At 41.4% G+C, this 20,425-nt stretch overlaps 2 protein-coding genes across 4 annotated transcripts; one reads left to right on the top strand and one right to left on the bottom strand.

The window, feature by feature from the left end:
• Positions 1 to 4,604: 4,604 nt before the first annotated feature.
• Positions 4,605 to 11,102, top strand: LOC111980853 (COP9 signalosome complex subunit 4). 3 transcript variants are annotated; one of them, XM_024011874.2, is made up of 10 exons: positions 4,605 to 4,822; positions 5,382 to 5,461; positions 5,610 to 5,761; positions 5,875 to 5,978; positions 6,106 to 6,410; positions 6,620 to 6,790; positions 6,894 to 7,009; positions 7,553 to 7,597; positions 10,378 to 10,462; positions 10,744 to 11,102. In XM_024011874.2, exons 1-10 carry the CDS (start codon positions 4,749 to 4,751, stop codon positions 10,875 to 10,877), a joined length of 1,266 nt encoding a protein of 421 aa, XP_023867642.1. In that variant the 5' UTR covers positions 4,605 to 4,748; the 3' UTR covers positions 10,878 to 11,102. The 3 variants fall into 3 exon arrangements, 2 of the variants coding, with proteins under 2 accessions (XP_023867642.1, XP_023867643.1); XR_011481799.1 differs by lacking the exons at positions 7,553 to 7,597; positions 10,744 to 11,102 and adding an exon at positions 9,323 to 9,489 and having other exon boundaries at positions 4,613 to 4,822; XM_024011875.2 differs by lacking the exon at positions 7,553 to 7,597 and having other exon boundaries at positions 4,616 to 4,822.
• Positions 11,103 to 12,682: 1,580 nt separating this feature from the next.
• On the bottom strand, positions 12,683 to 13,555 carry LOC111980180 (serine protease inhibitor Kazal-type 1). The gene is made up of 4 exons (XM_024010853.2): positions 13,445 to 13,555; positions 13,329 to 13,354; positions 13,080 to 13,189; positions 12,683 to 12,824 (listed from the first exon to the last, which is right to left on the bottom strand). Exons 1-4 carry the CDS (start codon positions 13,494 to 13,496, stop codon positions 12,779 to 12,781), a joined length of 234 nt encoding a protein of 77 aa, XP_023866621.1. The 5' UTR covers positions 13,497 to 13,555; the 3' UTR covers positions 12,683 to 12,778.
• Between the last annotated feature and the right edge of the window lie 6,870 nt (positions 13,556 to 20,425).

The raw sequence follows: 20,425 nt of genomic DNA on the forward strand, positions 1-20,425 counted from the left end.
CACTAAGGAATTATTATGGTCCACACACACCCACACAATCTTGAAGAAGGTACGATAACACCTCTTCCACCTTCAGGAGGCTGAAAATATTAGGCAGTGGCCCTCAGATCCCCCAAAAAGTTCTACAGCTGCACCATTGAGAGCAGCTTGACTGGCTGCATCACCGCTTGGTATGGCAACTGCTTGGCATCCGACCACAAGGCGTTACATAATGTAGTGCGTATGGCCCATTACATCACTGGGGCCAAGCTTCCTGCCATCCAGGACCTCTATACCAGGCAGTGTCAGAGGAAAGCTCAAAAAATTATCAAAGACTCCAGCCACCCAAGTCATAGACTGTTCTCTCTGCTACCGCACGGCAAGCGGTAACAATGCACCAAGTCTAGAACCAACAGCACCCAGAACAGCTTCTACCGCCAAGCCATAAGACTGCTAAATAGTTAGTTAAATCATTAACCAATAGCTTCCTGGAATATCTGCATTTACCCTTTTTTCACAAACTTTTTTGACTCATCACATATGCTGCTGCTAGTGTTTATTTGCTATCCTGTTGCATAGTCACCCTATTCCTGGTTATATGTACATATCTACCTCAAATACCTCATACCCCTGCACATTGACTCAGTACTGCTACCCCGTGTATATAGCCAAGTTATCATTACTCATTCTGTATTTATTCCGTAAATTATTATTTCTCTATTTTTCTCTCTGCATTGTTAGGAAGTAAGCATTTCACTGTTAGTCTGCACCTGTTGTTTATGGCACATGTGACAAATAAAAATGTATTGATTTTTAGCCTCCCACCAGGGTAACCTGGGACAGATAATCTAACCCCCTCAGTATATTGAAAGCAGGTGCTTCTGCACAGGTGTGGTTTTAGTTTTAGTTAATTAAATAATTAACATCCCATCATGCTTAGGATCATGTATAAAAATGTACAGTTGCCCAATATTTTCAATTTGACGACCATGGCTAGAATAAGAGATCTCAGTGACTTTGAAAGAGGGGTCTCAAAGGCGCATTGAAACTGTTCTGGCGGCTCATGGTGGCTCAACGCCCTATTAAGGCTCTCTATGCTGGTGTTTCCTTTATTTTGGCAGTTACCTGTAGATCAGTAAGGCTGTACAGTTCACAAAAAGAACGATTTTGGAATATAAATCAATAATTAGTTATTTGGTCACATTTAACCGCTGATGTAACAACATGTACATACAGTAGTCAATGTAAAAACACTGAATTCAGTATAGACTAAACACCATCTTTAACGTTCCCAGGCTGGGGCCCAGGGGCCTCTGCCCTCATGGTCTTGCAGGCTCTCTGTACCACACTGCTACTGTGACAAAGATAGAGAGACGGGCCACGTCTCAAATCAAATTGTATTTGTCACATGCGCCGAATACCACAAGTGTAGACTTTACCTTTATATGCTTACTTACGAGCCCTTTCCCACAAATGCAGTTAAAAAGTATACAAATGAACAAATATATTTAAAAAATAGTAACACAATAAAATAACACAATAAAATACCTATAATGAGGCTATATACAGGTAGGCACCCTATTCCCTTTATATACAGTGGCAAGAAAAAGTATATGAACCCTTTGGAATTACCTGGATTTCTGCATAAATTGGTCATCAAATTTGATCTGATCTTCATCCAAGTCACAACAATAGACAAACATAGTGTGCTTAAACTAATAACACACACATTAWTGTATTTTTCTTGTCTATGTTGAATAYATCATTTAAACATTCACAGTGTTTGTTGGAAAAAGTATGTGAACCCCTAGGCTAATGACTTCCACGAAAGCTAATTGGAGTCAGGTGTCAGCTAACCTGGAGTCCAATAAATGAGACGAGATTGGAGATGTTGGTTAGAGATGCCTTGCCCTATAAAAAAATGTGTTCACAAAATTGAGTTTGCTATTCACAAGAAGCATTGCGTGATATGAACCATGTCTTGAACAAAAGAGATCTCAGAAGACCTAAGATTAAGAATTGTTGACTTGCATGTAGCTGGAAAGGGTTACAAATGTATCTCTAAAAGCCTTGACGTTCATCAGTCCACGATAAGACAAATTGTCTATAAATGGAGAAAGCACTGTTGCTACTCTCCCTAGGAGTGGCCGTCCTGCAAAGATGACTGCAAGAGCACAGCGCAGAATGCTCAATGAGGTTATTAAGAAGAATCTTAGACTGTCAGCTAAAGACTTACATGAATCTCTGGAACATGCTAACATCTCTGAGTCTACGATTCGTAAAACACTAAACAAGAATGGGAGGACACCATGGAAGAAGCCACTACTGTCCAAAAAAAAGCATTGCTGCACATCAGAAGTTTGCAAAAGTGCACCTGGATGTTCCACAGCCCTACTGGCTAAATTTTCTGTGGACAGATGAAACTACAGTTGAGTTGTTTTGGAAGGAACACAACACTGTGGTGGAAAAAAAGGCACATCAACCTCATCCCAACTGTAAGGTATGTTGGAAGGAGCAATCTAGAAGAAAAACCCTGATGAAGACAGCTTGCCTGTCGAAACGTTGGTAACTAAATATTTTTGCATCTGAGCTCCTAGAGTGTGCGGCTCTCCTTTATTTTCATGTTGGAAGGAGCATCATGGTTTGGGGCTGCCTCAGGGCCTGGACAGCTTGCTATCATTGATGGAAAAAGGAATTTCCAAGTTTATCAAGACATTTTGCAGGAGAATGTTAGGCTATCTGTCCAACCAATTGAAGCTCAACAGAAGTCGAGTGATGCAACAGAACAACGACCCAAAATGCATAAGAGAAATACCTTCGGAGATGGCCCAGTCAGTCCTGAACTCAACCCGATTTGAGATGCTGTGGCATGACCTCAAGAGAGCAGTTCACACTAGACATCCCAAGAACATTGCTGAACTGAAAGAGTTTTGTAAAGGGGAATGGTCCAAAATTCCTCTTGACCGTTGTACTGGTCTGATCCGCAACTACAGAAAATGTTTGGTTGAGGTTATTGCTGCCAAAGGAGGGTCAACCAGTTATTAAATCCAAGGGTTCACATACATTTTTCACCCTGCACTATGAATGTTTACACGGTGTGTTCAATAAAGACATGAACATATAATTGTTYGTTATTAGTTTAAGCTGACTGTTTGTCTATTGTTGTGACCTAGATGAAGATCAGATCAAATGATGTGGAAATACAGCTATTTCCAAAGGGTTCACATACTTTTTCTTGCCTCTAGTGAAACTTGACCAGGGCACATAGGGTTCACATAGGCATGTATTTGTCCGTCCTAGTATGATTCTTTAGAAAATACAGGGAATGGGGAGGGTGTTCAGATGTGTGTGGTTTTAGTTTATAAAAAATAAAAAAAGGTGTTCTGCTGAAATGCAACAAGACATTTTCAGACAAAGAACACCGGGTAGATGCTTTTGTCAAATTCAAACTATCGTTATTGCTAGTTGAGCACTGTACTGCAATACTTGTGTTGTCCAAAAATATGACCCTTCCTGAAGCATTATATTGTCCAAAGATGCCCCCCATTTGTTCTATTTCATCTAAGGAAGGCCCTAAAAATGGTCAAGCAYTCCAGCCACCCTAGTCATAGACTGTTCTCTCTGCTACTGCAAGGCAAACAAGTCTTGGTCAAAAAGGCTTCTTAACAGTTTGTACCCACCAAGCCATAAAACTGCTGAACAGTTAATCACATGGCTACCTGGACTATTTGCATAGCTTTTTTTTTTTTACACTGCTACACGCTGTTTATCTATTCATAGTCACTACCCTTACATGTACATATTACCTTACTCAACCTGTACCCTGCGCATTGACTTGGTACTGGTACCCCTGTATATAGCCTCATTATTATATTGTGCTACTATTTTTATTTAGTAAATATTTTCTTAACTGCATTGTTGGTTAAGGGTTTGTAAGTAAGCATTTCATGGTAAGGTTGTATTCAGCAAATACATTTTGATTTGATTACCTTTATTTAAGTAGGCAAGTCAGTTAAGAACAAATTCTTACAACGACAGCCTAGGAACAGAGGGTTAACTGACTTGTTCAGGGGCAGAATGACAGATTTTTACCTTGTCRGCTTGGGGATTGGATCTARCAACCTTTTGGTTACTGGCCCAACGCTCTAACCACTAGGCTACCTGCCACCCGATCTAAGTGTCTGTCCCAAATAGCACTTTATTCCCTATAAAGTGCAACACTTATGACCAGGTCAAAAGTAGTGCACTACATAGGGGATATGGTACCATTTGGGTTATAAMTTAAGAGCTAACTTTTTACCTTTCAGCTGGCAATTAGACTCTTGTACCTTGTCACATTGTTTGTTTTGGCATTCTTTTCTCATGTCTGTCATTTCGTTGTTCAGGTACTGTATGGGCTACATCTATCTTAAGGTGTGTTGTGTCAAGGTTGACCAATATATTTTTAAATCGCACCTGTGTTAATTAACATAAGAAAATGACAGCTGCCTAAGCATAAAATGTGACAAGGCACACGAGTCTAATTCTTTGGAAAATACAGACATGAAAATAACTTTTTATTCAGTAAAACGTTGTTAGACGTTGCACTGTTGTATAGTAATATCAGAAAAGTCTAAAGAGCAAACTAATCTCTGTTTTAGAGACCAACGTCTAAAACTGCTGTACAGATCTGTTACAAGTCTTGGAGGACCTTCTAGGCGTTCCCTGTGTAGCGTGGGAGCATACCCTCTTGTCGGCTGATAATTCTCGTTGACACTTCGTCGGAGAAAATGGCGGCTGGAGTGAGACAGGAGCTTGCACAACTTATGAATTCAAGCGGATCTCACAAAGATCTCGCTGGAAAGTATGTATTGGCCAAAATGCAGGAAAATATATGTGCGTGGAGATATACATTACTTTAGACCTGAGTGTGACGTTTACAGTGAATTATAAACGTGTCAATGAGCAGCCCGCCGATGCTAGTTATGCTAGCTAGCAATAGCTATTAGCATCACACTGCGGCTAGCATAGGTTAGACGTTTTACCGGTACTGTATGTATCTAACGTTATCTACCGGTATGTTAGCTAATGTCAATTATCAGCTAGCTAGACAGTGTCTGTGGATAAAATGATTGCCAAATGTATTGTGTTGTCAATAGTGTGCACTGGTCGATTAGCTACAGTTTAGTTTATTAACGTCAGCTAGCTATGGCTTTTAGTAATGTAGATAGTTTGCTAAATATAGCTAGCTAACTGTAGTTGGCTTTTGATTTGATGCGTGTATTGATTTGCATTTGCTATTACAGGCTTGCTATTCCATTTCMATTGTAATTGAATATAATTGTAAATTCTCAAGTCATTAATATAATTTTTCATTTAAGATAGCTAGCTAGCTAATACACCCCTTGTTTTATCAATTGTAGATATCGACAGATTCTGGAGAAGGCCATCCAATTCACAGATGCAGAACAATTGGAATCATTAAAAGCATTCGTCGAAGCAAGTACGTATCCTGTATAGAGTACAGGATGGAATAACTCCTRCTTACCATTTACTAACCTGTTACATAAAGTCCCCCTTTTCTTTTGTACAATTATTACTTATAAATCACATTACTGTATATCCTTTCTAACTGTAATCCTGTCCTGCAGTGGTCAATGAGAACGTCAGCTTAGTGATTTCTAGACAGCTGCTGACAGACTTCTGCACAAACATACCCAGTCTTCCTGACAGCACAGCCAAGTCAGTTTACCACTTCACACTAGAGAAGATACAGCCCAGGGTCATCTCATTTGAAGAACAGGTGAGTACTGTGCACATTGCACACACCTGGTTTCCCAGATCTAGCCTAGACACTGGTTTGAAATAAATAACACAAATGTCTACCCTATGTCTAAATCCCATGTCTAACCCCAGGTGGCCTCCATCAGACAGCACTTATCCACCATCTATGAGAAGGAGGAGGACTGGAGAAACGCTGCTCAGGTTCTAGTGGGCATTCCTCTGGAGACAGGACAGAAGTAAGTCAATTTAGTCCTGTGTTTCCCAATATATTGTTGCGTGACTTGCCGGGAGTGTACAATTTGGTTCTAGCTGAGCACCAACACGTCTGATTCAACTAATAAACCCTGTTGTCCCCTTGGTCAGGCAGTACAACGTAGACTATAAGTTGGACACGTACCTGAAGATCGCCCGTCTGTACCTGGAGGATGATGACCCTGTTCAGGCCGAGGCCTACATCAACAGAGCCTCTCTGCTACAGAACGAGTCCACCAACGAACAGCTACAGGTCCACTACAAAGTGTGCTACGCCAGAGTGTTGGACTACAGGAGGAAGTTTATCGAGGCTGCACAGCGGTACAACGAGCTCTCTTACAAGTCCATCGTCCACGAGACAGAGCGTCTAGAGGCCCTGAAACACGCTCTTCATTGCACCATCCTGGCATCAGCAGGTACCTGCCACTGGTTTTCACTGGTTTGTCTATTGTCTGTCACAACGTTGTGAAAGGCGTGTAGTCAAAGCAGCTTTGTGTCATTGCTGTGTTGCTTTTTTGGCTGCAGTTTTTTGTTGCACTATATTTGGACTGCAAGGTATTAACAGTAATGTTCACTCTCCCTCTTCCTTCTCTCTTCTCCCTCCCTCTCTCCTCTTTCTCTCCAGGCCAGCAGCGCTCCCGTATGTTAGCCACCCTGTTTAAAGACGAGCGCTGTCAGCAGCTGGCGGCCTACGGCATCCTAGAGAAGATGTACCTGGACCGCATAATCAGGGGGAACCAGCTGCAGGAGTTTGCTGCCATGCTTATGCCCCACCAGAAAGCCACCACTGGGGATGGTCAGTCTCCCAACTCAGCCTCTCTCCATAGTCCCTAGTTATTTCATTGATTGTGTAATAAGAAAATATGCTCAGCTGCATTACTGTGGGATTCTGTTTGTAGGCTCCAGCATATTGGACAGAGCTGTTATTGAACACAACCTGCTGTCTGCTAGCAAACTTTACAACAACATCACGTTTGAAGAGCTAGGGGCGCTTCTGGAGATCCCTCCCGCTAAGGTAAGATGGATTTCAACATACAAGACTCAACAGCACTTTCACAGGCGTACAGTTTTTTTCCAGAGGGGTGTAGGTAGGTAGATCTAGGGTTTTGGTAATGCGTCCTGTAACTTAGTGTATTTGTAAATGTTGAAAATCAGGTGCGTTATAAACGATTCTTTAATTTGTTATCAAGAATGTTAGTTGGTGTTAAACTATTCTTTAATTTGTTATCAAGACAGTTGGTGTAGGCATATCATCTTATTCCTCAAGACATTAAGTATCTGATGGAGAAAATCACTTTTCAAGGAAAGAGTTAGGGATGTAATTTATGATAAATGTACCGTTTGAGGGCATAACCAAAACCTTTAGTATGAGAGGTTGAAGTAAAAAAATAAATTTAAAAAAACGATTTATAGCATTTTCACAGACATGCAGTATTTATCCCAAAATATAAACAGAATAATATTTTGTGGTCTGTTATTATGAAAGTTGAAGTGTCAGTTTTAAAGCAGCAGCATTACCTAGAAGGCTTGTATTTTGAATATACATGTTGTTGTGCAGGACGATTATCTCCATGGTGAGGTCCCTGGTTACAGATGCAGTCTGGTAGGGAACATAATCACTACTTTACTAATGAATGGGGTGTGAAACCAAAAATACAGAACTAAAATACAGTGAAATAAAAGCCTTGTTGGCTCTGTCTTTTTCTCTCTCGCTCTCTCAACTTCTTGGTTGAAGACAGAGGTAATCAGAACGGAATGTGCACTCCCCTTATAATACCAGCTAAATGCTGTGGCTGATGTTTTTGTTAACGTAAAGGGTTTCCTTGTAATTCCTAAAGACTCATATTGTGTCATATTTAGGGAAGTAGGCCACCTCAGGTAGTGGGATTGGGGATACATTACTCATAACCATGTGAAATTGTAGAGTCTTATTTGATGATCAAGTTGATAAGAGGCACCTAGGTAAGACATTGATCTGTAATTTATTGTCTCTGTGGTAAGTAGTAAATTAGGTTTCTACTGAAAACAAACCTTGTACTGTACAAATAAATAGCCTGTGTTGCAATGACAGGAAAGCTGTGGAGACTGTTTAAGTTTAATGATACAGGCATTAGAAAGGTCTGAACTTGCCTGAACTTAGTATTTCTGTTCTATCATCAAGGAACAGCGCCAACTGAATTCCACCCTATTGTATATTTTGTTTATTCTTATTAGCCAGTCATTTATTGCATGCATATCTTATATCCCACAGTATGTTTCTAGTACAGAACGTTTCTGTTGCTATTCTCCCCAGTATGACTTTTTCAACTCTGCTGAATTTAACATATTGTAGAGTTAGCTATGTGAACTACTCATTGGTTTGTGTGTTAGTGCACTAGGTTACAACGTCCAAATAAGGAGAAAACCTATGAGATATTTGTTGTTGAAAGATTGTGAACTGCATGTSTAGTTACAGTGGACTTAGTGTACATATTGAATTGAAAAGTGGGATGGTGTTAGTCAATTATAACGGGAGTGAGACGCTACACTACATTTCTCCATTGGACTGGGTTAGACCAAAAGACATTGTAATTTGTAGGTAATGCATACAGGTAACTGCCAAATTAAAGGAAACAACAACTTTAAGGGCGTTGGTAATAGATTCTACAAGTGTCTGGAACTCTATTGGAGGGATGCGACACCAGTCTTCCACGAGAAATTCCATCATTTGGTGTTTTGTTGATGTTGGTGGAAAACACTGTCTTGTTGCCGCTTCAGAACCTCCATAAGTGTTCAATTAGATTGAAATCTGGTGACCGACACACCCACACACGCACACAATTTAAACCCCTATGCTCCTTTGGGAACCCTCTTTCAAAGTCACTGAGATCTATTCYAGCCATGGTATACATGACCCGTGTGGAAACACCTGCTTTCAATATATACTGAACTAAATATAAACACAACATGTAAAGTGTCGGTCCCATGTTTCCTGAGCTGAAATAAAAGATCCCAGAAATGTTCCATATGCACAAAAAACGTATTTCTCTCAAATGTTCTGTACACATTTGTTTACATCTGTGTTAGTCAGCATTTCTCCTTTACCAAGATAATCCATCCACCTGACAGGTGTGGCATATCAAGAAGCTGATTAAACAGCATGATCATTACACAGGTGCACCTTGTTCTGGGGACAATAAAAGGGCACTCTAAAATGTGCAGTTTTGTCACACAGCACAATGCCACAGATGTCTCAAGTTTTGATTGAGCGTGCAATTGGCATGCTGACTGCAGGAATGTCCACCAGAGCTGTTGGCAGAGAATTGAATGTTAATTTTTCTACCATAAGCCGCCCCCAACGGCATTTTAGAGAATTTGGCAGTACGTCTGACCGGCCTCACAACCGCAGACCACGTGTAACCACGCCAGCCCAGGACCTCCACTTCCGGCTTCTTCACCTGCGGGATTGTCTGAGACCAGCCACCCGGACAGCTGATGAAACTGAGGAGTATTTCTGTCTGTAATAAAGCTCATTTTGTAGGAAAAAACGAATTCTGTTTGGCTGGGCCTGGCTCCCCAGTGGGTGGGCCTATGCCCACCCATGGCTGCACCTGTCAGGTGTGAAATATGTAGATTATATGAACTGTAACTCAGTAAAATCGTTGAAATTGTTGCATGTTGTTTTTTTTGGTTCAGTATACATAATTTACTCAAAATGTTCCTGTATTTTGGCAGTTACCTGTACATGTTGGCTGTATTGTGAAGTATTACCGTAGTTATGTACACAGACTAACTAGCACTTAACAACACTTCATACTCATATTGGCCTGAAATGAATCTGACCATGTTTCACTGGCCTGATCCAGAAACAACCCCTAGTACTACCACTACCCACTTCATGGGGACCTGAAAGGATTGTACCATAAGCCAGTGATTCTCAACTGGTGGGTTGTGACCCAAATTTGGGTCGATTGGTCAGGGGTGTCTGAGTAAAAAGAAAAACTAAAACCAGGTAGAAAGTGTGTAGAAATTATCATGAACCTGCACTTAACAAAATATAAGTAGATCTCAAAATGTAATTATTGACGACAAAAAAGGTGGGAATGTTGTTCCCTTGTCATATAATTGCTACATTTACTATCAATATAGCATAAAAAAAAAAAAATCTGCTTGTATTTTGAACCCCCAAAAATTGTCAAGACTGAAACAACCTGGTTCAATTTGGGTCCCGAAGAAAAACCAAACACTGCTTGGCAATATGGCTAATAGCACATGAGGCTACGGTTGTTTCTGGACAGAGCTGTTAACTTGTTACTGACATGTTCCTATGTGTAGTTGGTAGTATAGTGTGTGTGTCATGGCGATGGCAGTGAACTATCCCTGTGTGTCTGTCCCTGTCCCCAGGCTGAGAAGATCGCCTCCCAGATGATAACAGAGGGACGCATGAACGGCTTTATTGACCAGATAGATGGAATCGTCCACTTTGAGAGTGAGTACTTAGCCGTTAGCTGTACATGGACTCCTCTATTTACAGAAGGCTATGCCCACTGCACAGTTAGCTCTAGGTGGTTGAAATGCCTCTTTCTCTAGGCTAGGGCCTGGTTCCTCTTGGTTAATTCCCGTCAGCGCAAGATTCCATGGTTCCTTTTGAAGTTTCTGCTTTTCTAGCTAAAGTAATCCTAGGCTCTTTTTTTTTTTCATTATTAAAATGTGTTATTTCTTTTCAATAAGATACCTAACCCTCTTTCTCCCTTGCTCTCTGTCTCTCAGCACGGGAGCCCCTGCCCACCTGGGACAAGCAGATCCAGTCTCTATGTTTTCAGGTGAACAACCTGCTGGAAAAGATCACTGCTGCTGCTCCTGAGTGGACAGCCCAGGCCATGGAGGCTCAGATGGCCCAGTAGACTGACTGACACCCCTTGGCCTGGAACACTCCACATGACTACCCACACCCCCTGGCCTGGAGCAGTCCACATGATCACCCACACCCCCTGGCCTGGAGCAGTCCACATGACCACCCACACCCCCTGGCCTGGAACAGTCCACATGATCACCCACACCAGGCACACCCCCTGGCCTGGAACACTCCACATGACCACCCACACCAGGCACACCCCCTGGCCTGGAACCACTCCACATGAACCAACCTCGTACTCCACAGCAGGACAAGACCCGTCCGGCATGGAACACTCACACATACCCCCAACCAGGCACACCCCTGGCCTGGTAATCTCCACATGACCAGCCCACCACAGGCACACCTGCCTGGAACACTCCACAGTGTACCACGCAAACAGGCACACACCAATGGCCTGGGACACTGCCACATGACCACCACACCCAGGCACACAGCCCTGTGCTGGAACTCCACATGACAGCACACAGGCACACCCACCTGGCCTGGAAGCAAGTCTCCACATGACAGTCACACACACAGAGGCACAGCCCCGCTGCCTGGAACACTCCAATGACCAGCCACACAGAGAAGCCCTCTGGCCTGAGCACCTCTCACATCACCACGCACCACCAGGGCACACACTGGAGACCTCCAGGTACACATGGACAGACTCGCCACCAAACGCACCCAGGGACACTGGCCTGGAATACCCAACGCACACAACCAGGGTAGCACCTCACATGGCACCTATTCACTATGGAGGGTGCGATCTTGGCTGGGTGCTGGGCTAAAGTGCGAAGTTTTGTAAAGATCGTACTGTACTGAAAGACTGCAAACACGAAATTGTTCAGTTGAAACCAGCTGAAGCCAAAGTCTGTTTATTTTGGCAGGGGTTAATAGAGCTTAGCCGAGCACGCCAACTTAGTAGTGGTAGGGGAAACACTGGCCATCCTCCCCACAATTCTCTCTCACTGTCTCTCTCTCACTGTCTCTCTCTCTCTCTCTCTCTCTCTCTCTCCTCTCTCGTCTCTCTCTCTCTCTTCTTCTCTCCTGCTCCTTCTCTGTTCTCCTCTCTCCTCTGTTCTCTCATGCTCTCATCTTCTCTCTCTCTCTCTCTCTTCTCTTCTCTCTCTCTCTCTCTCTCTCTCGTCTCTCTCTCTCTCTCCACTGTCTCTCTCCTCTCACTGCTCTCTCTCTCTCCTCTTCTCTCTCTCATTTCTCTCTCTCTCTCTCTCTCTCTCTCTCTCTACATGCTGTTCTCTCTCTCTCTCTTCTCTCTTCTCGTCTGCCATTCGCTCTCGTCCGTCTGCGGTCCCTCTCTGTCATCTCTCTCTTTGCTCTCGTCTCTCGCTCATGTCTCGCCTCTATCCCTCTATCTAGCTCTCTCTCTCTCTCTCTCTCTCTCACTGTCTCTCGCCCATGTAAGTGTGAGACATGTTCCAGTCTGGTAGTTCTCTAGCATGTTTCTCAGAAGAAGGCTGCTGTATATTATGCTTGGAGTTTACCATTCATCTTTCTAGGACTAATAAATGGATACTTGAATCCATAGGCTCATCAAGTTACCAGTGGTTGCAATCTCATATATACTTTGATTTCATGTAATACAAACCAGAGAACGCAAACACTGATGTCCCAAGACGAAGGTGTTAGTGATTCTATTTGAAATGTGAAAGACACACAGGCCTTGCCTACCGACACTTAATTTGTTGCTGTATTCTTGTACAATGATTTTGTTACATTCTGTTTGGAAACATTTTGTCAGATCTGGAGTGCAACTTCAACAAAGAGATGAATAAATAAAGAAGAAATATGTCAGCGTACATGTTTTATTTCTTCTGAATAGTCAGCTCTTTTTCATCACTATTTGTGCCATGGTTTATACGGTTGAATTTGCCATATCTGACTTCTTCAACAAGGTCCATGTTTGACAATAAGTATCTTCCCCCTGGTTTCTCTGTAAGAGAAAAAAATAATTGCAATTTACTTAGACCCTGTCAGTATAAATGACATTGTACTCTCATCAGTTTGATTGGAATCAGCAGGAAAGAGATAGTCAGCTTATAGATGATGACTTGCATATAGTAATAAGGTAACAAAGTTTTACAACTAGATTTAACCATGTAATTTCCATCTCCAGTCCCTCTTTATAATCAGGATCCAAACAACTCCTTTTATAACAACAATGACTGATAGTGTTTCTTTGTTGTACCTTACGGTGTCACACAACACACACTCGTTGGTGTAAGTGACTCCGTTGGATCCACACACAGGCTCAAAGTGGAAGGGACAGCCAGGCTGCTGATAGTTGTAGCACGCCGGCTAAAGGAAAGATGTTTGAGTGTTGTGAGCTTTGTCTTTCCTCACAGTTTTAATTCATTTGAATGAACCATTATGATCAGTGACACAAGAAAAACTAGTGAACTCTTTGTGTCAAAATATGAATAACTGGATACATTACCTTCTTAAAACTTGCCCCCTGCACATCTGATGGACAAAACAATGTCATTGATATAGTGACACAACATTAACCATACATACTAAAAGTACATTTCAATGGTGAAGAAGTATGCTTACTTGAGAGGCAAGATATGATGAGAAGAAGGAGAAAAGTAGGTTTTCCAGGCATATTGGCAACTGCAGTAGTTCGCTACGGTGAGTGTTTCTCCTAGTAATAAATGTCTATATACTCTAGTAGTGTTTTGGGAAACTTCAATGACCTCATTTCTGGCCAAAGTCCCCCTTCGGTTCTATTGACAGTGACACACATTTTTGGCTCTAGTCTTAAAACAAAATGTCAAACAGTAGCACCATGCAGATATCSAAGCTCTTGTGAAGACCAATGTTGAATATTTCTCTGGGTCAGGTTGGTTCAGTCTCTATTGTTACAACCACACTCCCTGGTGATTCATTCAGCTAGCTGTTATGATGTCTCTTCAAGGCAATATTCAGAAGGACAAACAACAGCTTTGTACTTATTGAGTATGATCATTTCAGGGGAACACAAATCACACATAACAGAGGGGAACAATTCAAACAGACCTGCATGGTAGGGCTCCGTTTGACAAGTCAATGATTCACGTATCTCTAATGGGAACTCTACAGCTTAATCCTGTCCACACATGTGGTTTCCATATTTTCTCACTGACTTTATCTCGATGACAAACCATGAGTAGCTAGCARACCTATAGTAATCATTACCAGTTTAACAAATACATGTGTTCAGTGCTTCACCCTGGCCTGAGGTGTGTTGGAGTTATGTTGATGCTCAGAATATCTTTTACTGATGATATACAGTTTCTAGGAATTACTGAATGATAAAGCCACAATGTATGTCCCCCTTTAACATTTCTATAGCATTCATATTAACAAATCGGCAAAAATGGTCGGCAAAAACGACATTTATTGCATTGTATTTCTTACATCAAGAAAATATAATTCAAAAGTAAAAACGTATTCAGGATACCGGAATTCAATCTCAGATTTTTTTCTTCAGGTCTCTGGCGCCATCTAGAGAAAAACAGACATGAATACCACAACACACTTTTTCATTTTCGTTTTTGCCTAAAGCACTTGACCTACTCTACAGTACAACGATGACCCATACCACAAAGTACTAAAATGACTCACTGTCTTACACTTATAGTCAAACATGACTTTATACAGTAAGGTTCAAGTGTCAGTAGGTCTAAGGCTACGCAATCAGGAATGGTGCCACTACAGTTTCCACAGAAGTACGGGGCACAGTGTATTGCTCTGTGAAACATTAACAGACTTGTGGTTGTACCTTAGCCCAGAAGATCCCCTGCTCCTTGCATAGGGCTATGTCTCTTTTCAGCGGACACCACAAGACGGCACAGAAGTCCCCACACAGGGAGCCCTGGACACCAAAGTATTTGCCAGGAGTATTTGTATTTGTATTTATTAAGGATCCCTGGGTTCCAGCAACATTAAAGCAGTTATATACAGTTTAAAATATTACATTACATACCACTTTTCACAACACATTAAGTGTGTTCCCACAGGCCACTACTCTACAATTCAAGGCCCATGTGTAGAGTGCGTGTCTTATCATTGCACAGTTGAAGACAGAAGTTTACATACACCTTAGCCAAATACATTTAAACTCAGTTTTTCACAATTCCTGACATTTAATCCTAGTAAAAATTCCCTGTTTTAGGTCAATTAGGATCACCACTTAATTTTAAGAATGTGAAATGTCAGAATAATAGTAGAGAGAATGATTTATTTCAGCTTTTATTTCTTTCATCACATTCCCTGAGGGTCAGAAGTTTACATACACTCAATTAGTTTTTGGTAGCATTGCCTTTAAATTGTTTAACTTGGGTCAAACGTTTCGGGTAGCATTACACAACCTTCCCACAATAAGTTGGGTGAATTGTGACTCATTCCTCCTGACAGAGCTGGTGTAACTGAGTCAGGTGTGTAGGCCTCCTTGCTCGCACATGCTTTTTCAGTTCTGCCCACAAATGTTCTACAGGATTGAGGTCAGGGCTTTGTGATGGCCACTCCAATACATTGACTTTGTTGTCCTTTAGCCATTTTGCCACAACTTTGGAAGTATGCTTGGGGTCATTGTCCATTTGGAAGACCCATTGCGACAAGCTTTAACTTCCTGACTGATGTCTTGAGATGTTGCTTCAATATATCCACATAATTTTCCAACCTCATGATGCCATCTATTTTGTGAAGTGCACCAGTCCCTCCTGCAGCAAAGCACCCCTACAACATGATGCTGCCACCCCATGCTTCACGGTTGGGATGGTGTTCTTTGGCTTGCAAGCCTCCTCCCTTTTTCCTCCAAACATAACGATGGTCATTATGGCCAAACATTTCTATTCTTGTTTCATCAGACCAGAGGATATTCTCCAAAAACTACGTCTTTGTCCCCATGTGCAGTTGCAAACAGTAGTCTGGCTTTTTTTTGGCGGTGTTGGAGCAGTGGTTTCTTCCTTGCTGAGCGGCCTTTCAGGTTATGTCGATATAGGACTCGTTTTAACTGTGGATATAGATACTTTTGTACCTGTTTCCTCGAGCATCTTCACAAGGTCCTTTGCTGTTGTTCTGGGATTGATTTGCACTTTTCGCACCAAAGTACGTTCATCTCTAGGAGACAGAACGCGTCTCCTTCCTGAGCGGTATGACGGTTGCGTGGTCCCATGGTGTTCATACTTGCGTACTATTGTTTGTACAGATGAACGTGGTACCTTCATGCGTTTGGAAATGTCTCCCAAGGATGAACCAGACTTGTGGAGGTCTACAATTTTTCTTCTGAGGTCTTGGCTGATTTCTTTTGATTTTCCCATGATGTCAAGCAAGAGGCACTGAGTTTTAAGGTAGGCCTTGAAATACATCCACAGGTACACCTCCAATTGACTCAAATTATATCAATTAGCCTATCAGAAGCTTCTAAAGCCATGACATCATTTTCTGGAATTTTCCAAACTGTTTAAAGGCACAGTCAACTTAGTGTATGTAAACTTCTGACCCACTGGAATTGTGATACAGTGAATTATAAGTGAAATAATCTGTCTGTAAACAATTTTTGGAAAATTACTTGTGTCATGCACAAAGTAGATGTCCTAACCGACTTGCCAAAACTATAGTTTGTTAACAAGAAATTTGTGGAGTGGTTGAAAAACGAGTTTCAACGACTCCAACCTAAGTGTATGTAAACTTGCGACTTCAACTGTATGTGTGTCTGTGCCCGTGTGTGTGTCTCTTCACAGTCCCTGGTGTTCCATAAGGTGTATTTTTATCTGTTTTTTAAATCTGATTCTACTGCTTGGATCAGTTACCTGATGTGGAATAGAGTTCCATGTAGCCATGGCTCTATGTAGTACTGTGCGTCTCCCATAGTCTGTTCTGGACTTGGGGATTGTGAAGAGACCTTTGGTGGCATGTCTTGTGGGGTATGCATGGGTGTCCGAGCTGTGTGCTGGTAGTTTAAACAGACACCTCGGTGCATTCAGCATGTCAACACTTCTTACAAAAACAAGTAGTGATAAAGTCAATCTCTCCTCCACTTTGAGCCATGAGAGATTGACATGCATATTATGAATATTAGCTCTCTGTGTACATTTAAGGGCCAGCCGTGCTGCCTTGTTCTGAGCCAATTGTAATTTTCCTAGGTCTCTGTTTGTGGCACCTAACCACATGACTGAACAGTAGTCCAGGTGCGACAAAACTAGAGCCTGTAGGACCTGCCTTGTTGAAAGTGTTGTTAAAAAGGCAGAGTATCGCTTTATTACAGACAAACTTCTCCCCATCTTAGCTACTGTTGTATCAGCATGTTTTGACCATGACAGTTTACAATGCAGGGTTAATTCAAGCAGGTTTAGTCACCTCAACTTGCTCAAATTCCACATAATTTATTATAAGATTTAGTTGAGGTTTAGGGTTTAGTGAATGATTTGTCCCAAATACAATACTGTTAGTTGTTTAAATATTTAGGACTGACTTATTCCCTGACATCCATTCTGAAACTAACTGCAGCTTTTTGTTAAGTGTTGCAGTGATTTCACTCACTGTAGTAGCAGAAGTGTATAGTGTTGAGTCATCTGCATACATAGACACACTGGCTTTTCTCAAGGCCAGTGGCATGTCAATAGTAAAGATTTAAAAAGTTAAGGGGCCTAGACAGCTGCCCTGGGAATTCCTAATTCTACCTGGATTATGTTAGAAAGGCTTCCATTAAATAACACCCTCTGTTTTCTGTTAGACAGGTAACTCTTTATCCACAATGTAGCAGGGGGTGTGAAGCCATAACACATACATTTTTCCATCAGCAGACTATGATCGATAATGTCAAAAGCCACACCGAAGTCTAAGAAAACAGCTATTATTAGCAATTTCTCTGAGCCAATCATCAGTCATTTGTGTAAGTGACGTGCTTGTTGAATGTCCTTCCCTTTACTAAGGGTTCGGTAACAGGCTGATTGGTCGGCTATTTGAGCCAGTAAAGGGGATTTTACTATTCTTGGGTAGCGGAATTACGTTTCTTCCCTCCAGGCCTGGGGCACACACTTTCTAGTAGGGTTAGATGGAAGATATGGTAAATAGGAGTGGCAATATCGTCCGCTATTATCCTCAGTAATTTTCCATCAACGTTGTCAGACCGCAGTGGCTTGTCATTGTTGATAGACAACAATCATTTTTTCACCTCTTCCACACTCACTTTATGGAATTCAAAATTACAAGGCTTGTCTTTCATAATTTGATCAGTTATACTTCAACGTTTAGTGTCAGTGTTTGTTGCTGGCATGTCATGCCTAAGTTTGCTAATCTTCCCAATTAAAAAAGTCATTAAAGTAATTGGTAATATCAGTGGGTTTTGTGATGAATGAGCCATTTGATTAATTGAATGATGGAGCTGAGTTTGCCTTTTTGCCCTTATTTTCATTTAAGCTTTTTACTCAAATYTTTTATATCATTCTTTATGTGATTTATCTTTGTTTATCTATGTGGCCAAATTATTATAGGAGGACTTGGGAGAATAATGATTTGCAACAGACAGCGCATTCACTATCAGAAATAAAAATACAGCCCAACTGGCCTGCTACTGCGCCTTTCTGTGTCTTCGATATTCTTTCATGCTCAATGATGCACCTGGCCTCTCCACTGCCTATCAGCTATTCGTATTTTGTCTTGTGAATTCATATTGAAAATTGATGCAGTTTTGAATGCTTTTATGGGTAATATATTTCTAGTTAGCCTATTGCATATCTGGACAAACGATCCACCTACCACTATTGTCACTATGAATGGTGGATAGAGGGCAGGGTGGACCGTTAGACTGGTAGACTATACTGACCTGTGGTATAGTAAAAGTTAGCACACGGAAAAGCATAGTGCAAAAGGGAAGTACCAAAACACCTTGATATAAGGGAGGTGCATACAAGCAGATGAGGAAATGTTGCTAGGTTGGAAGAAATTATATAGTAAAACCTGCAAAAGAGCATATGTAAACCAGTCAAAAAATGCACTACCATCCCCTGTGCCCAATAAAAAACCACACAACCCTCCCCAAATCAAAAACACATTCACTCTCTGAATGGCACACATTCCCAATCCATACCTCAATGATCTCAATGCTTAAAAATCCTTATTTAACCTGTCTCCTCCACTTCATCTACACTGACTGAAGTGGATTTAACAAGTGACATCAATAAGGGATCATAACTTTCACCTGGATTCACCTGGTCAGTCTCTGTTATGGAAAGAGCAGGTGTTCATAATGTGTTGTATACTCAGTGTATGTACTCTGGTACCAGATCTGTTTGTGCTGTCTGCCAACTCCATAATATTGACCCCAAAAAATGTATCTTAAAGGAGTTAGCCATCAGTGACGGAGTTGACGAGCCACTGACGGAGTTGACAACAGATACTTAAAAGAGACATATTTTTTGCCTCTAAAAATAAAAGTTCAATACACATATTTGTAAAATATGGAAAATTATTTATTTGAAAATCCCCAATAAAAACATAACCATTCTATAAGATGTTTCAGCACTCTGACGGAGTTTATGTTAGACAAAAATCTGACAGCGTTTATGTAATTTTTCTTCTTCATTCAAATGGTATACACAGTAGCAATTTTGTTTTTTCACAGATGCTTTATAACTCTAAAACCTAATTAAATGTAACATATTCAAACCAAAATTCATATTCTATTTTAATCTCTCAGGCAGATGGAGTTTATGTTAGTGACCATGGTGATTCCAATATTGTTTGCTTAAATCTATCAAAAGTAGAGAACTATACAGACCACGAGGGGTCTTGTTGCACTACATGTAATGAGGACAGGAAGAAGGGGTCTTTATGGTATAGCTGACCCTGCTCATTCCTGATTCAATTGGGATTTTAGACAAATCTGATGGACTAAACCAAATCTTTCAGGAATCAAAGTTTTGAGATCAATATTATCTAGTCACAAAGGGCTATTGCAAGAAACTACATCCAATAGTTTTTCAGTTAATAGCAATTTTTGCCAGTTTTTAGAATTTTCAAATTTTTGGAGAGTTTGAAAATGGGATCCTTTGCTCCAGACAAGGGAATTTCCGGGCATTTCCAGGCATTTCACCCTTTGCCTTGATGACAGCTTTGCACACTTTTGGCATTCTCTCAACCAGCTTCACCTGGAATGCTTTTCCAACAGTCTTGAAGGAGTTCCCACATATGCTGAGCACTTGTTGGCTGCTTTTCCTTCACTCTGTGGTCCAACTCTCCTTCTTGATCAAATAGCCCTTACACAGCCTGGAGGTGTGTTGGGTCATTGTCCTGTTGAAACACAAATGATAGTCCCATTAAGCGCAAACCAGATGGGATGGCATATGGCTGCAGAATGCTGTGGTAGCCATGCTAGTTAAGTGTGCCTTGAATTCTAAATAAATCACTGACAGTGTCACCAGCAAAGCACCCCCATACCATCGCACCTATACCTCCCGGCTTCACGGTGGGAACCACACATGCGCAGATCATTCATTCACCTACTCTGCATCTCACAAAGACACAGCGGTTGGAACCAGAAAATTCTAA

The sequence above is a fragment of the Salvelinus sp. IW2-2015 genome, linkage group LG20, assembly GCF_002910315.2.
Source record: "Salvelinus sp. IW2-2015 linkage group LG20, ASM291031v2, whole genome shotgun sequence".
Lineage (NCBI taxonomy): Eukaryota > Metazoa > Chordata > Actinopteri > Salmoniformes > Salmonidae > Salvelinus > Salvelinus sp. IW2-2015.

Excerpts from the sequence above, each read along its gene's own strand:
- LOC111980180 (XM_024010853.2), bottom strand. The coding sequence starts at position 13,496 with ATGCCTGGAAAACCTACTTTTCTCCTTCTTCTCATCATATCTTGCCTC. Across the intron at positions 13,190-13,328 it reads AGGGGGCAAGTTTTAAGAAG|CCGGCGTGCTACAACTATCA; the intron begins GTAATGTATCCA and ends TCTTTCCTTTAG. Across the intron at positions 12,825-13,079 it reads GTGTTGTGTGACACCGTAAG|AGAAACCAGGGGGAAGATAC; the intron begins GTACAACAAAGA and ends TTTCTCTTACAG.
- LOC111980853 (XM_024011874.2), top strand. The coding sequence starts at position 4,749 with ATGGCGGCTGGAGTGAGACAGGAGCTTGCACAACTTATGAATTCAAGC. Across the intron at positions 5,762-5,874 it reads TCATCTCATTTGAAGAACAG|GTGGCCTCCATCAGACAGCA; the intron begins GTGAGTACTGTG and ends GTCTAACCCCAG. Across the intron at positions 5,979-6,105 it reads CCTCTGGAGACAGGACAGAA|GCAGTACAACGTAGACTATA; the intron begins GTAAGTCAATTT and ends CCCCTTGGTCAG.